The sequence below is a fragment of the Barbus barbus genome (assembly GCF_936440315.1).
Source record: "Barbus barbus genome assembly, chromosome: 4".
NCBI classification, from domain to species: Eukaryota; Metazoa; Chordata; class Actinopteri; order Cypriniformes; family Cyprinidae; genus Barbus; species Barbus barbus.
In genome coordinates, this window is record NC_136732.1 from 3,667,937 (window position 1) to 3,686,590 (window position 18,654).

Consider the following 18,654-nt stretch of genomic DNA (forward strand, 5'->3'; position numbering starts at 1 on the left):
GCGGGATTGTTTCTCATGAGCAGATGGTGGAATGTCCCAGACCGCTGGGCTTCTGAATCCAGGCTGAGTGAGGACGAGGACAACTCTCACAAGAGTCTTCTACTTTCTTATCTAGTGCAAAGCAGAGTGAGTGTGTTCTGTCTGACATTTCATGGAAATTTGGTGCGTACCATGGGGGCAGCTAAGCTACTGGGTCAGATGATATAATTTCTACAGTTATGGAGTAGTCAGAAGTTATGCTAGATGATAATTATCTTTAATTATAATTATCTATAATTATCTTTTACACAACAATCGTAAGAGCATTTTAAGACCAAGCAGAAGCAGTAATAATCACAGTGCAGAAAAGCGTTCTTATTTTAACCTAAGGATAACCAAATAAAATGTGGTAAATAAGTAGTCAAATAGTTGGATACTTTGGAATAATTTTTCACTTTGGGGAAGCATTTGAACAAGTTTGAGGGAGTTTTTTGCGAGAAAAGCACATCCTAACACAAGGGGGGAAAAAACTCTGAAATTTTAAGGGTTTAGATGCAGTGCCGACACTAATCTCATAGAAGATGAAGATGGTGGCATTTAAAATGTTCTGTTTATTTGTTAAGCGATTTACAGGCTTGATTTGGTAAAAAATACACTTTATTCACTTTATTGTTTTTCAATATCTTCTTTGTGTGTTTGTGCAGAAAATTACATTATGCATTGTTATTCAGTGATGGAATATTTGAAGAGTTCAGATGCAAAAACCTCTAAGTGCTGTCTGAAATGTTCATCTAAAATTAGCATTTTTCTAAGGCTCCTATGTTAATGTTCAGCTATTTCACTTTAATGGCAATGAACAGAACATATTCATTGCCATTAAAGTGAAATTACTGAACCTAAACATAGGAGCCATAATAAGCCATAATAAAAATTGACGTGAAGGAGCCATAATAAAACTGCTCATTTTAGAAGAAAATTTGAAACGGTACTTAGATCTGAACTCTTCATTTACAATGTACTTTCCAGTAATACATGTATAGGAAATGTTCTAGAAATAGACTGAAGTATATGTGTTTACCTTTATTTTATGTCTATATCAATTTTTTTTATTGATTATAATTATTTTGGTCAAGAGTTTATGGTATATATGCTGCTGTACTTTTAATTTGTTTTTTTTAATGTGCACAATTGTTGTAATGTTTTTTTTTTTATTGTTGTTGGCATTTATTGTTGTAATTTACACAGGATTTATTGTTGCAAACTACATTAAAGTTCTCTAGATTTTAAAGTGTGTGTATGTGTGTGCCATGTTAATTTAATGATCTTTATGCTTTTAATACACCATATCAGAATGTTGAAAAATAGCTTTATAACAAACTAACAGTGTACTGGTAAAGCATTTCTACTGATCTGAAATACTATTTAAAATGTACTTGAAGCACATTAAAAGTGAAGCTTAAAATATAATCTAACTGTACTTGAAGTGTATTTTAAATAATGTAAAGAAGTACATTTAGATTACACTAAAGGTACTTGAAGTTGTTCCATTTTAGCACAACTAAATATATTAAAATATATTGCAATTAGCCTAAAGTTGATTTTAAGCATATCTTAAAGATCACTTAACATACTTGAAGTTGTTCCAAAATAACACATTTATTATGCACTTAGTATAGTATAATAAAAAATATAAGTACATCGATATTAGTACAACTTAAGTGCATTTCTTTTTTTACCTGGATATACTCATTGAGTTTTGAATGCAGCCACTGCCATAGCACTTTCAAATGCTATAAAACTCAGTTTCTAACATAACCTCAGTTCGTTGAGATAATGAGAATAAGCATATTGCGTTAGTTAGCTGATGCATTGGGGAAATTCCTTTTCTCTGAAATAATGTTTAAACGTTTAACCTTCAAAAACACATCTCAACACCCTCTTTTAGTTTGTTTGAGTTTTTAAAAGCACAATCTCATTGATTGCTGACTGCAGTTTTAAAGCCCTCAATATCTGTTCCAGGCAGTGTGGGACTGTAAGCTGGCAGATTTCAATAAACCGCCTCTCACTGCCTCTCTGGTGTCTGTGTGCAGTAGACATGTTTCTCTTGGCTCATTGCTTGAACGTGTTTGTTCAGTGTGTGGGTGAATTAGGCTCCTCCTCTAACAGACGAATAGACAAATGAGAAGAATTCACAAGAGAAGTATTAAGTGAAAGTAAATCTAAGCCCTGCAGCTTTGTTTCTCTTTTGAAAAAATCCTCAACGTGTTTCATTTTCATTAACAAGTGTGGTTTATTAATGTTTTGTACTTACTGGAGACAAAAACGTTTTTTTGTACTTACTATTTTACTGGAGTAGCATTAACTAAAGATGGCAGAGGGACATTCTGTGCCTACAGGTAAGAAATATCTTCACACAGACTCAATGACTGTAAGCTTTTGTTTTTGCCAAATTTATTTTACATGGCTATCTGAGATGTTGTTTTGCTAAATGTCTTTGATTTTTAGAGAGAAGTTTTTGGCATTGGGGTTGTGTAACCTTTGAATTATGTTCTTATTCTTGTACAAATATGACTAGAAAAAAAGAAAAACAAATCACAAGATGAATGATCATTTTACACCAAAAGAAAAGCAAATTCACAATGTTCATGTTACTACTATAGTAACACGACCATACCTTTCAGTCATCAGGCTGTCAGAAAAACAAGCAGGAACACGTTCAGTGCTCTAATGTCAGCAATAAAAAATAAAATATACCCATGACATGTAAATTTTAATTATTAAACAATTAATAGACAATTCAATCATCATAGGTCAGCAGAAAAAAAAAAACTGAGATTAAATCCAAAACTATATTTGTATCAGTTTATTTTATGTACATCATTATTTTGTTGCAAGACTAAGTTCAGTGTCTGTATTTCACTGGCCATATGGCCATATAGAATAATTCTTCGGAATAAGGAATATTATTTTTGTTTTGTTTTGTGCAAGTGAGACAAAGAGCTGCTGTAGAAATCTGTTTAATTTCTTATTTTTCCATATATGTTGACAGAAGTTTCCTGTCGATATTTCACTCGTACTGCGTCGTAAGATGCTTGTATGAGAAAAACTCTTTTTTCTTTTCTTTCTCTTAATCTCGTTTGGTGGGAGTGACGACAACATGGATGACAGCCTTTCTCTGGCTGTTTCGGATGCGGAGAAGTTATTCTCTTGCGGCCGTCCTCTTCACACAGTGCCAGACCCAAAATGGACGAGGAGCTCGTCCGTATGATGACGAAGGCTGTCAGTGAGCTTGGGCTCGAGTGGTCTCCGCTAGTAGCCTTCTTGCAGCAGGCTGGATGAGTGGTTTCTCCCGGGGCACCAACAAGCTCCCCGCCAACGCTCGCCCCCCCCTTCCCAAAGTGCACGACGAGCTCACTAAATCATGACGCGCTCCCTACTCGTCTCGCATCCTACCTTCTGCTTCCTCCGCCCTCACCTCCGTTGATGGCGCTGAAGAGAAGGGATACGAGCACCTGCCCCCTTTGGATGAATCCGTGGCCGCGCATCTCTGCCCACCCACGGCTATCCGTCCAAGCCGTGCAGAGCCACGTCTGCACTCGCTGGACGCGCCTACGCGGCAGCTTGTCAAGCAGCTTCGGCGCTGCACTCCATGGTTGTGCTCCAGGTATTCCAGGCGAAGATGCTCGCCAGCGAGGAGGCCGGTCTTGACGCTGCTTCACTCAGGAACCTGGCCCTGCGCGCCACCAAAGCCACCGCTCAGACTCAGCAGCCTGCCAAGCCAATGCTGGCCACTCCCGAACCCCGACCTCCTAAGGATCAGTAGGATAGAGGGCATTCCCGCTCGGCAAGATGCTACCCCTTCCCGAAGTGCCAAGGACCCCAGCCCAAGATCGCCTTGGATCCAGCACCTCAGAAGTCTTTTCTGCCTACATAAGCGTCCTGCCCTCATGCAGCCAGTCTTTAGGGCCTATTCAACCCCTTGACCCACGGGCCGAGGCCTGGCAGGCCATCCCCGGTGTGTCAGAGTGGGTAATGGCGACGATAAGACGAGGTTATTTACTCCAATTCGCTCGAAGACCACCACGCTTCCGCGGTGTGGTCACCACCACAGAGTGCAGTGAGGACGTTCGTGTCCTGCACGCAGAGGTGATGAATTTTCAGGTAAAGGGAGCCATAGAAATCGTTCCTCCAGCCCAGAGCGAGTCAGGCTTCTACAGCTGCTACTTCCTCGTCCCCCCAAAAAAAGACAGTGGCCTGTGACCTATTCTAGATCTCAGACTCCTGAATCACGCCCTGGTAAGAAGGTCATTCAGGATGATCACATTGCAACAGATCCTCTCGCAAATATGCCCAGGGGACTGGTTCATGTCACTGGATTTGAAAGACGCATACTTTCACATCCAGGTAGCCCCCCATCACAGACAATTCTTGAGATTCACATTTGAAGGGGTGGCATATCAATACAAGGTCCTCCCATTTGCACTGTCCCTGGCTCCCTGCACTTTTATGCTATGCATGGATGCGGCTCTCTCCTCTCTGCGACAGATGGGAATCCGCATTCTCAACTACCTCAACGACTGGCTCATTCTGGCCCAGTCAACATCACACAAGACAACTTCCAATTTTGTTCAGTGTTCAGAATTGTGCACGCTCATTGACTGAATTCTGATGAATATGCATTCGCAAATTCTTTCATCAGCATAACAACAAACTGCCATTGCATGACATTGGATGCGGCTCTCTCCTCTCTGCGACAGATGGGAATCCGCATTCTCAACTACCTCAACAACTGGCTCATTCTGGCCCAGTCAACATCGCACAAGATCCTCCTCCTCAGCCATTTAGATTACCTGGGGCTCAGGGTCAACTTTGCCAAGAACATACTGTCACCCAGCCAACGAGTGTCATTGCTGGGGACAGTTACCGACTCTGTGCAGATGACAGCAACTGTCACAGCGGAACGAGCCATGACTATTCCCTCTGGCTGAAGCGAGGTGTGATCTTAGACACGACGCAAAGAAGGAAGGTTGTTACGACAGATGCTTCCAACAAGGGTTGGAAAGCACTGTGCGACGGCAAGCTGACCTTCGGTCTTTGGTCCGAAGAGGAGTCGGGTCTGCACATCAACTGCCTAGAGATGTGTTGTGGAGGAACAACATCTCCTCAGAGGAATGGACGCTCCACCCGCTCGCAGACCAGAAAATCTGGGAGGTCTTTGGCAGAACTCGAGTAGACCTCTTCGCCTCCGAAGACAACTCTCATTGCCCAATCTATTTCACGAAGAACATGAATGCCCTGGCCCACGAGTGGCTCAGCCTTCCGCTCTATGCATTTCCTCCAATCGCTCTGCTACCGCAGGTACTCCGACGAGTCAGGGAACAATGGCACAGGCTTCTTCTAATAGCCCCCCTTTGGAGGAACCAGTCGTGGGTGTCTGAGTTATTCCAGCTGCTCGAAGCAGCCCCGTGGCCCATTGCCTTGAGACGGGAGACTCTCTCTCAAGCGAACAGCACGCTGTGTCATCCACGGCCCCAGTTATGGGCCCTGCATGTGTGGCCAATCAACGGGAGCCTTTTGACCTCCCAGAGCGTGGTTTAAACACTATGGCAAAAGCTAGAGCCCTGTCTAGCAGATGCCTCTATGCTCTGAAATGGTCCATTTTCTCGGTTTGGTGTCAAGACCACCACTTAGATCCGAACTTTCAATCTTGTGTCTGACATTTAATTACACTTTTTAAATAGCAAATTATGGTAATCAGAGCATATAAAGTTAACGTGTAAATGATGGTAATGAAATTATGTGCATGCGACGTTGCAGTTACGTTGCCAATAAGTCATGAAACTACCAATATATTATGAATAGAGTACATATCTGGAACGTCCTTGGTAATATTACGACATTAGGAGGACATACTGATGACATTGTGAGTTGGTAATTTGATGGTAATAAAATTACGGGCATGTGACGTCGTAGTTACGTTGTCAATTGGTAAGTCACGAAATTACCAAAAATTACCAATACATTACATAACAGTTACGTCGTTTGTTAGCAGTGATTGTAGTAGCGGTAAGCTACATCGACTGTCAAGTGAAATGTGTAGAGTGAAATTAATGAAAAGTGTTGATCGCGACATTTCATTTATAGTAGATTTGCTTAATTACATTGCATCAAATCCTTTCTGCAGCGTTGAGAATTATAACCAATCACACGTTTCTGTTGAGCTTATGAATGCAGTATCCAATCAGAGGCGTTTTGATTCGTCACCTCGAAGACTTCCAATTTTGTTCAGTGTTCAGAATTGTGCACGCTCATTGACTGAATTCTGATGAATATGCATTCGCAAATTCTCTCATCAGCATAACAACAAACTGCCATTGCATGACATTGCAGCCTCAACTTTTAATTTGTTACATGAGCTAAGGTAGTTATAAAATTGCCCTCAAGTAAGAAATGCAGAAATGCCCCTGTGGAAATCAGTTAATTTCAGATGCTGATTTATATATACACTGGTAGCCAAAGGTATTCAAACACTAGTATTTTCACCAGTTAAAAAAATATTTTAAGTCAGTTGTTTGTTTATTTTGCTGTGTCAAAAGGAAATATCAGTTTATTTCCAAACTTTCATTTTGCCATTAATTGGAATGATCCAGTGAGATATTTGTTTGCACAACAGCCTTATTGGCCATATATATATAGATACATACATACATATATATATATATATATAGATAGATAGATAGATAGATAGATAGATAGATAGATATCTCCAAAGTAACTAGTAACTCACTACTTGAGTAGATTTTTCATTGGATACTTTTTTACTCTTACTCAAGTAACTATTAGGATTGTTACTTTTACTCTTACTTGAGTATTAATTTATATAAGTATTTGTACTTTTACTTGAGTACAGTTTTTGGCTACTTTACCCACCTCTGCTTCTCTTATAAACACTCTTATGATTTACTGGTTTTATAAAGCCCCTCCCTCATAAATACGCAATGGGTTCCAGTGTTTCCCACAGGATTCTGAGAAACTTGTGGTGGCAGGTGACGTCACATATTAATTTGCATATTTATGATGTCATTACGTCAAGTTTGCGTTCAGACAAGTTTTGGGACTTAAGATCTGTTCTACATCTGAATGCCCAATAAAGCTGTTCACATTTACATTTTCTGTTGTCATACATAAATGAAGAATAAATAGTGACTAAACACGACCCATTGATACATGTTAAACAGGAATCACTCTCACTATACTCATTAAATCCTGATTTATAATCGTGACATCGTCTGATAAAATCAACATACATTTACACTAACAAGCGACTATTATGTGGTGGTTTTGGCTATATTAATGTTTTGCCTCATTCAGTGCCTGCGTCTGAGTAACAAACTATGAGCATATTAACAGACGAATTATGTTCATATTTAAAAGTCCAAACAGTTATTAAGCAACAAGCGTGCTTTAAGCGACATTAAGCGTGCTTGGAAAAGCTGTTTTGTTCTCATTTATTGACGAGTCTTCTATGGTATGGCCAACTGAATGTGTGGCTTCACTGCCACTCACTGCACAGAATAGGCGCTGAGAGAGGCAACACTGCGCCGGGAGAGTCAGACTTCATGCTCACGGGGCAGTGCTTGTGACATCTTCCAACTGAATGAAAGCTAAAGTTTTTTCAATGGGCAACCAGGTGAGACACAGGGCACACGACTGATCTAAAGTATTCAGAGAGAAATGTGTTACCCATTCTCAGTGGGAAAGTGCTCATTGCTCAAAAAGTTGCCCTGTGTATCAGCCTTACAGGATGTTTCAGAATTCTATGTTTTTCTTTTTTGTTTGTTGTTGTCTTATACTTTTAGATATGTTGTTATTTGTAAATGCTACTGCTTATGTTAGCATTTAATATACGGGTTTATCCTGATTAAGGTTTTAATACAGCAGAATACATGATTGCGTTGTAGCGTTTTTGTAAAGTAATCGATTAATTTGTAACAGCACGGTAACCGCATACGCATCCATGTTTAACATTTCTCATAGCTATGTGAAAAATATCTGTCTAGCTATACACATAAAGTGTATAATTTTATTTATTTATTTAGTCATTTAGCAGACGCTTTTATCCAAAGCGACTTACAAATGAGGACATATGAAGCAATCAAAACCAACAAAAGAGCAACAATGTGCAAGTGCTATTACAAGTCCTGGTTATAAGATAATTATTATTGTAATCATTTAAAAAAAAGATTTTTTAATAAAAAGACATATAGATCAAATAAAATAATAGAGAATAGAGAGGGGTAGAGTTAGAGGGTCAATTAAAGAATTAATTGGAATAATAATTAATAGTAATTGGAACATAGTTCATTGAAGAAGCTCTGAATCAGGTGAGAGAGAGATGCAGAGCAGAGCGTGTGCAGAGCAGGAGGACACGAGGAACAGGATTAAGAGCCGCTGCTTTAGAATATTGATTTTGAAACTTGTGAATCCATTAGAATCGTTAGAAGAAGGAATCGCGATTCATATATGAATAGATTTTTTTTGTGCACCCCTAGTTTTGAAGGCATGATGGCAGATTATTCTCTAAGGGCGTACTCACACTAGGCATGGTTGTCTTGAACCTAATTGATAGAGTTGGACTTGTAACCCGAAGGTCACGGGTTCAAGTCTCAGGTCCGGCAGGAATTTTCGGTGGGGGAGTGAATAAGTGAATAACCAACGCTCTCTCCACCATCAATACCATGACTGAGGTGAGACTTGAGCAAAGGCACCGAACCCCCAACTGCTCCCCGGGCGCCACAGCATTGGCTGCCCATAGCTCCGGGTGTGCTCACAGTGTGTGTGTGTGTGTGTGTGTGTGTGTTCATTGCTGTGTGTGTGCACTTGGATGGGTTAATACTTGGCCACACGTCACGTCACGTCACTTTCACTTTCACTACATGCATATTGCACCCGCCCCACTTCTTCCAACCAGGCCAGGGCAGGGTAAAAGAACCGAGCACGGCACAGAGCAATCACACTAGTCAAACGAACCGAGCTTTGGGGGTCAAACGCGCTCGGGCATGGTTCAAAACGCCTCGTGTGAGTACACCCTAAAGCAGCGCAACATGGCCTCGCCCCCTTTGTTGCATGTTCCCTGGGGCAGGGTTTATGCTAATTTTAGGGTTTGTGGTGTCACAAACCCGGGAAGTAACTCATTGTAGTCCCTACCAGTCGTAACTGTAGGCATTATACAGACTTTTCTTTAAAATAAAATGTCCTTGTTTCCATTGAACTTTAAGCACCATAATTGTACAGATACTGTTTTTGCTCAAACAGCAACATTACACACTAACTAAAGTAAAAAAAAAATGAAATTGCAATCAACCACCGCTTTAATTTTGCATTGGTCTCTGAATTTTTTTTTTCTCCCAGAGCTGTATTATATAGTCCACAAGACTTTACAAACCATCTGTTCTACATTTAATCTTCACATGCTGCATGACTATTTATTTTTTTTTATTTCATTTGTAACTGTGAAGAATGAACTTTTTTAAATTCATGTTTTACTTGAACCACAGAACATTAAAGTAAACAAAGACTATTCATATTCAAGTCTCATTCTTACAGGAACTAGCTTGAACTTTTACCCGCACTTCTTGTCAGACCTGATTGTCCGAAACCAGTTTTTATGTAACTGACTCACCCAAATACTTCTTAACATAATAAACCTTGAAATAAAGGTATGACCTTACCTTACAAATACTCTCTTTATGTTTCTTATATGAAATATAAATGTGAAATACAACACTAAATAATGAGTTTACTTATGTTTAATCATCAATGAAATGAATAATTAATTACATATGAGCTGCAGTAACATCAGTGATTTTCCCTAGTATTCTTTTTCACAAAACCACAAAAGAAATACATCTGTGTTCAGGGCTAAGATGCATAAATATTTCCTGAAGGGAAGTGCTTTTATTCAGTTCTTATCATACAAATGTAAAATGTACAGTTGTACCAAAAAATGTTGGAGTGACTCCCCCCCCCCCCCCAGATTTCTTAAACTGCTTTGAATCATTCAAATCCTTCTGTTCAGTAATTAAGTTTCATGTATTTCAGGAGAACAGCATATATGATTGTGTGCAATGGGGAAATAAATATCCAGACCCACAGTAGTTATCTCAAGTAGGGATATAGACAGTTTACTATCTGACCATAATTGACCATTGTGTGTGATTAATGCCACTGGTTAATTTAAACATTTGTTTTAAAATTTAATTACTGTCCTGTTAAAAAAAAAAACAATAATTTAAAAAGAGGTTATCTGGAGCAGATTAATTATTGTACAACTACTAAAAGAGCTGCTTCCAGAAGTCATAGATCCTCCCTAGTGTGATTGCTCTGTGCCGTGCTCGGGCGCGGTTCATTTAGCCGGCCCTGGCCTGGTTGGAAGAAGTGGGGCGGGTGCAATATGCATGTAGTGAAAGTGAAAGTGACGTGATGTGTGGCCAAGTATGGTGACCCATTTTCTGAATTTGTGCTCTGCATTTAACCCATCCATCATGCACACACACACACACAAAATAATTGTCACTGTGTGTGGATACCCGGAGCTGTACCATAGACCAAAGATTACCTGTTAGATTTACCCAAAACAAATGATATCTTATGTTTATCCACTACAGAGACACTAACAGGGCCAGTGGCAAATGTCAGAAGGACTAGCCGAGGTTATGCTCCTCTCTTCGGGATACATGAGCACGAGCGCCCGGTGATCGTCTGGAGCTCACGGCTCCGAAATCGGTGAAGCACATTTTCAAATAGGTGCTGTTTTTATAAATAAACCGCAGATTTGAGTTTTAAACAACTACATTTTAAAGGGCTGATATTATTTGCCAAATTCTATACATATGCTCTCTGTGGCAGTCATACCTGTGCCGCCTGGCAGAAGTGAAGTGAAGTGAAGTACGGCCAAGTATGGTGACCCATACTCTGAATTCGTGCTCTGCATTTAACCCATCCAACGTGCACACACACAGCAGTAAACACACACACACCGTGAACACACACCCGGAGCAGTGGGCAGCCATTTATGCTGCGGCGCCGGGAGCAGTTGGGGGTTCGGTGCCTTGCTCAAGGGCACCTCAGTCGTGGTATTGAGGGTGGAGAGAGCGCTGGACATTCACTCCCCCCACCTACAATTCCTGCCGGCCCGAGACTCGAACTCGCAACCTTTGGATTACGAGTCCGACTCTCTAACCATTAGGCCACAACTTCCCTCTCAAAATGTTCAAGCGTCCAACTACGCGCGAATAGCGTGATTTATTCACGCAAGTTGCGTCTGGTGTGAACGCACAGTCAGAGAAGAGGGGTGGACAGGGGTTATACATCGCATCAAGGAGAGCAGATCCCCCTCAGTAGAAATCACATTCCTTACTGTGCGTTCACACCAGACGCGACTTGCGCAAATAAATTGCGCTATTCGCGCGTAGTTTGACGCTTGAACATTTTGAGTTTACTCGCTTCATTCGCGCGTGAAATTCACTTCACTTATTCGCATCATGGCAGGGGCTTCTGCCAGGCGGCTCCAGTCTCGTTGCTAAATGGCTGTCATGGATTTTGTTGAGAGGGTAGTTGCACTTTATGTGCTATGGAAATACTGGATGCATGTATTTCAGCCGAGAATGTAGTTATTTAAAACTCAAATCTGCGGTTTATTCATAAAAACAGCGCCTATTTAAAAATGTGCTTCACCGATTTCGGAGCCGTGAGCTCCAGGCGATCACCGGGCGCTCGTGCTCATGTATCCCGAAGAGAGGAGCATAACCTCGGCTAGTCCATCTGACATTTGCCACTGGCCCTGATAGTGTCTCTGTAGTGGATAAACATAAGATATCATTTGTTTTGGGTAAATCTAACTGGTAATCTTTGATCTATGGTACAGCTCCGGGTATCCACACACAGCGAATGATTTTGTCTTCTATTGTTGTTTCGGATTTCTGCCTCCGCTCGTAATCACGTCACTACTAGAGCAAGCTCCTGATTGGTTAACGCGGCGCAAATTTCCTCCAAAGTTCCGATTTTTCAACTTGCGCGATTCGCACAAATCACGCGTTACGCGCGTCAAACGCCCGAAACGCTCAATTCGCGCCGCAGGATGTCTATTCGCGTCTTTGCATTGACTTAACATGTAAATCACTCGTGCTTAACGCTTCATTCGTGTCTGGTGTGAACGCACCATTAGGGAAAGAGCCTTATAGGCCTTCCTGGCCTCTAGGCCCCCTGTACACAGTCCCCTTTCTATTTATTTTAAAGGATTAGTTCACTTTTAAAAAAACTTTTGCTGATAATTTACACCCCCATGTCATCCAAGATGTCCATGTCTTTCTTTCTTCAGTCGAAAAGATTAAGTATTTTGATGAAAACATTTCTCCATAAAATGAACTTCAATGGGGCCCAAACGGTTCAAGGTCCAAATGACAGTTTCAGTGCAGCTTCAGGTATTTAAACGATACCAGACGATGAATAAGGGTCTTATCTAGCGAAACGATCGGTCATTTCAAAAATAAATAAAAAAGTTTAAGTTTTATAAGCACAAATGCTCGCCTTGCTCTGTTCTGTGATGCACGTTCGTGACGTCACGTAATACGCAATGACGTGGAAAAGGTCACGGTTGACTTAGGCGGAAGTACCGAGTGAGTAGGCTTTTTAATATTAAAACACCCAGGATACGCAGACGAAATGGGCATTTTAAACAATAAACTGACACAAAGACATTTGAATATGTGTATATGGTCCTCCTTTCGCACATTTGTAAACACTGACTCGGTAATCCTTTAAGTTTAAAAATTGTGCAAATATGAATATTTGTTTGTAAAACGGATAATATTACATTTAGTTGACTACATCTTTGCATTTTTAACTAGATTTTTCTCTTACAGGGTTTCACATAGCTCATTTTATGGTAGAACAGGGGTGTCCATTTGTTACAGAAATTACATTATATGATTGTTTAGGGATGGCGCTAAACGTGCAGGACAGTGGACCTCAAGGGTTGGAATTGCCCACACCTGAGGATACAAATGAGACAGTTAAAAAAAATTAAAAATACAAAATATGTCTATGCCTTAATTTTAGGACAATTACACATGTCATACATGCAGCATATTTTGAATAATCCATATTTGTTTGCATTAAATAAATCATAGAATTATTGATGACTTGGGCTGTTTTTTATACCCAAAGCAGGCAACATGTACTCATAAAATCCAAAATATATCAAATATTACAAAAATTATTTTAAATATGTTTTACTTAAGTCCAGATGATATAAAAAGTGACATGAAATGATTTTTTGCTGATCATTTTCCACTCTTGCCTGTTTTAGGGCTAATAAGGTGTACAGAGTTTGGTCGTTTAATAATACTTCCTTAATGCATTAGAGGGATAGTTCACCCAAAAATGAAAACTGTCATTAATTACTCACCCTCATGTTGTTCCAAACCTGTAAGGCCTTCGTTCATCTTCGGAACACAAATTATATGTTTTTGATGAAATCCAAGATCTTTCTGACCCTAGAGAGCTAAGGGTCCTTCCTCGTTCAAGGTCCAGAAAGGTACATTGTTACATAACACAGTGCGGCGCATACATGTTTTATTATGTCAACGGCACCATGTGCATGCATTGTTTACATGCATTGGAAAATGCGCGCTTGCATTGTGATACTCTACAAAATGGCACTAGGTTTACACAGAAGAGAAGAATTGTTGAATAAAGGTTTTTTGTTTTTTTTTTGCGCACAAAAAGTAATTCATACATTTATGACTGAACCACTGATGTCACATGGACTTATTTTAATAATGTCCTTTCTACCTTTCTGGACTTTGACCTGGCTGTCTGTGGAGAGTCAGAAAGCTCTTGGATTTAATCAAAGATATATTAATTTGTGTTCCGAAGTTGAACGAAGGTCTTACGGTTTGGAATGAAATGAGGGTGAGTAATTACACAATTTTCATTTTTGGGATAACTAACCCTTTAAGCCACGCCAAGTGTTTTCTTTTTCTTTTTTCTATAGGAAGAAAGTGCTTAACATGAAACTGTGCATTGCCTTCATTTACTGGGTTCATAAGCATTTTTCACATTAAGTGTTTAAGTCACTGGCATAGTCCCTTCAGAAAAGCAAAGAATACCCACATATCAATGGTGAATGTAAAGATTTAATAAGATAGTATCGGTATTGGTGATACTGACCCTGTATATACTTGGTATCAGATTGATACCAAAAACTGCAGTATCGTTCAACCCTTACTGATTTATTTAAAGGTACATTATGTATGATTTTTGCATTCAAATATCCAAAAAAAAACAATTAGAATAAGGTTATATGTTTTGTTGACTTGTGTATTTAGATTATCCCAAATGTTTCCAACAATGTTTCAATCTAGAGAAATGCGCAATTTTAACCACTGAAATGGTCCGTGTCATTACGTTACCTGTCAGTAGCGTCATATCCCTGCAACAATAAGCCTGAAAAAAAAGCATAACTGCTAATGCTAACGCTTCTTTTTTGGAAGTACATGGGAAAGGAGACCAGAAGTCTTTTTTTTTTCTTTTAATGGATGTCAGTGGAGGAGAGGCTTCACTTTGCTGAATAAACAGCTTATCATTTAATGAATAGACAGCCTATCAGCTAATCTACAGCATGTTTTACACCAAACAATACTTTTGGATTGAACTATTTTTAGAGTTTACACCAAAAAAAAAATGCTAGGTTTTTAACTGTAACTGACTTTTTGCGACAGGTGGGATTCAGCTTATGGCATTTATCATTCATTCCTATGGTATCTGTAAACGAATGTTGCACAACTCTGACTGAAATTCAGTGATGTCAAGGCTGTAATGTGATTGGTTATTAAGGCACACATGATCTAAGTTGACCGTTATAGTAAGTAATACAGACCCTCTCATCTCCGAATAGTAGGACAATCTCTACGGTTGCCTGTAGAAACAGTGCTTCCTGAAAAAAACTCAGAAGTAATAGTTGTACGTCAAGACTGCCGATCTCTGGTAGCATGTAGCAAGCCACAGCTGTTTGTTTTGCACATTCATGATGGACCACACTTATTCATTATTGTTTCCTGCAGGTTCTGTAGCCAAAGATAAACCTTTAATAAAGCAAAAATGGCTATGGAGGTAAATCCAACAACTCCCATGATTCCAAGACCTGTCACTGCATCATCAAGCTTTATATTGTTCTCATTGTATTTAGTATGTTATATATTATAATAAGGAGTGTCACTAAGTGCAAATAGCCCACCTTGTTGGCAGAAGCTATTTTTACTAAATCTGCCCACCAACGTATGATTGGGCTAGTCAACACTACAAAAGAAGATTGTGAAACAACAGCTCCAGTGGTGTAGATGGTAAAGCTCGTCTTAGTCTTTTTGATGCGAATAACCCAAGTTTGAATCCGCCTTTTGCTGAACTTTTTTTCTCCCTTTTCAAATATCATATCACATTGGAAAGGCATTTATCTTCAATTAAAAAAAAAAAAGTAAATAATTTAAAAGTTTAAAATAAAGTATTGAGTAGGGTTATGTTAGGTGTAGGGGGGCTTTATTTTCCAAATAAGGTGGCATCCATTTATTAATTTGAATCAATATGTTATTATTGCAGACTGTTTTATAATTTACTACAATACTGAGGTGCAGATAATTGCCAGTATTTGCAATAAGTAGTATAAATAGCAGACAATATTGCTATTTTTACTTAGTGTAAATAGAATCCATTACTACTTGCACTTAGTGTAAATAGCATCTATCACTATTTGCACTTAGGCTGGCTGCACACTAGAAGATTTTAAGGTTGATTTTAAGGCAGATTTGCACCCCCGAATGATCAGGGGGTGTGGCCTGATTCAAGGCTCGTCACAAACTCTTTTTTGTCCCAAAAATCCTCTATTGTGTGGTGTCATTACAATTATTTAATTGCTCCTGATTGAGACGGATTGTCCCTGAACTTAAATTGTAAATATCAAACATGTTTGATATTTATGACTCTTGATTGGGCTGTCTCTGATGTGATACCCGCGATAGCCAAAGAAAGTTGTGTAGTGGATGTTGTTGCACTTAATGCAAATAGCCGCTGCCATTACAATATTATATTATATAGTATTTTATCATGTATTATAATATTTAAATGTAATGTGGAACTTTTGTTTCATGCTGTGATTGCTCCCCAAAGTCCTGTTCGCAGGAGAAGATGGAGCAGAGACCCGCCTCCAGACTGTAAGTCTTTATTTTGATGAACAAATACTTAAAGTAATGAAGAGAATGTGGAAATTATGGCAGAGAGATAAATTCAACCTCAAATATGACACTTACTGGTGGTTTACTGTGATGTTAGATTGAGAGTTTGCATTTATTTTAGTGTATGAACACATAAAAAAATATTAAAGTTTGGAGAGGAAGAGGAAGAAGAGGGAGGGCAAAAAATGTCTCCCATATATCTCCCATTGTTCTATTTGTACTCCTGCGTATTAGCCATTTCAGTCAGTACTTGTAAAATTGATCTATATTTAAACAGACCCTGTTGGGAGTGTTCATATACTGTACAGAACTTGATTAGTGCCCCAAACTAAGAGAGAGGAGAAGTCATCTGATGTACCCATAACCGCACCTTAAGTGATCTAAATATTACAACGTCATTAGTGACGTAAGTACCACCACTACGTTAATTGTCTCTTTGTGGCTGAAAGCAAAATCACTACACTATCCAGGCTGGACTAGGGTAATGCTCTCTTAGCCAGCCTTCCAACATGTACTTTCAAACCTCTCCTGCTGATCTAGAATGCAGCAGCGAGCGTGGTCTTCAATGAGCTAAAGAAAGCACATGTCACACCTCTCTATTCATCACTTTGCACTGGCTGCCAGTAGATGCTTGCATCAAATTCAAGGCACTGATGTGTGCCTACAGCAGTTCAGAGTATGAAAAGACAATGCAGAAAAGCTGAGCAGATGTGGCGGAAGCCAAAACTCGAAATTCACTATAGCATCTATAAAAACAACCTTTATGCTTTCAATGTGGACCTAGCCACAGCTAGATAGACCTTCTTCTCTTCAACAACACTCACAAGAACAACCACTGCCTCGGCACCCCTTTACCTAAATCCACTACTCCAAATTTATGTGCCCACCAGAAGCTTGCATTCTGCAAATTAACTGTGGTTTAAAAATCTTAAACATCTTACTGGCCACTAAAAAAAATCTGAAAAATAAGATTAACTTAATTATTTAGTTATGAAAAAATAACGTGATTAAAATATTTTAACACAGTTAACACGCTGGCCCCACCCCCAGACCTATACATTATCTTACATTTAATACAGTTGACTGTTGACAAATATGATACAGGACAACAACTCCATAAATACAGTTATGGCCCACAATTAAATATATTTGTGCAAAAATGCTGAGTCTTTGTCTCATATTTATATCATATGATAAGCGATATCACATGAGTGTAGCGTTTGGACCAATGAGACACATTTATTCATTATATTTAATGAATAATCCAGCAAACCCTCTCATCCAACAAACAATCAGTGAGGGTCTATGGACCCTTCCCCCCCAAAAGTGCACCCTAAAGGGCTCGTGCCGTAAGAACAGACCCTTCTGAAACCCACGCAATGCCCATACAAACAAAACTTTCCTCTTTGTCACTCATAGACAAACCTTTCTACAGATAAACATGCATCCCATGACATTGTGTGTATGATTTTAACTGTCTTGTATAGTGTCTCTTGCATTGTATTTTGTTTTACGCATACTTTATGAGTTAAGTTCTAGTTAAGGTAACCCCACCTATCGTGTCTCTTACCAAATTAATGCTCATTTGATGATGCACACTTTGGTGTACACCACCTTCTCATAGAATACCAGGTGTGTGTAATTTAATCTAATTATAGACTGCTAGAGCCTTTCGAACCATGCTCTCAGACAAAAGGTCATAAAACCCCCCAATATTTCCAGCCTCCCACTTGGAAATTCAGCCTTTCTCATTGGTCAAGCCCATCCTGAGAGATGGGACTCTTCCCTGACAGGGCTCACACACAGGTCCGCCTCTCTTCTGCAAAATCTTCCGATTGCTGCCTGTGTGGTTGGACTCACGGAGTGCCTGAGCCGGTGCGGGGCGTGAACGGCAGGCCCTAACATAGAGCCATGTGCGGTCTCCTCAGCCTGGGGAGATGGCTCCTGACCACTGGAGTTCATCTTCACTGAACCCTGGAATTCACATTCATGGAAAAACCTTCGCTCAGACATTTCTCTCTCCCCGCTCCCAGCAGTCTCTGCATCTTCATCTATGGATTGCGGCCCCATTTTACACCAAACCATGTGCTTACTTATGAGAGAGGACTCTCCCTACAGAGTCAAGAACAACCTCGGACTGTCAAGAGATTGCAACTTTGGCCATCGAATGGAACCATCCAGCCCTTCTTCAGAAGCTTCACAAGACTCGTTTTACAGCCAAGTCAAATGCAAGTATAGTTCCCTGCACCACACAGAGGTTTGTTGTAAGCTATCATATACTATGCTTTGAATTAGAGACTGATGGTTCTCTCAGATGGTCAACTCAGCCTCATTTCCCCTGTTTCTGTCCGGTTTCATTCATTCAGTCTCCCTTATCCTTCCCATG

The 18,654-nt window shown here is 39.8% G+C and overlaps 1 protein-coding gene across 1 annotated transcript in view; it reads left to right on the forward strand.

Moving 5' to 3' along the window:
• The first annotated feature begins 2,151 nt into the window (after positions 1-2,151).
• LOC306866633 (GTPase IMAP family member 8-like) overlaps positions 2,152-18,654 on the forward strand; it is a 45,274-nt gene continuing 28,771 nt past the window's right edge. Inside the window, exon 1 of the mRNA XM_079411899.1 lies at positions 2,152-2,375. Within this exon, the coding sequence (XP_079268025.1) occupies positions 2,348-2,375 (28 nt within the window). The 5' untranslated portion in view covers positions 2,152-2,347. The remainder of the gene's footprint in view (positions 2,376-18,654) is intronic.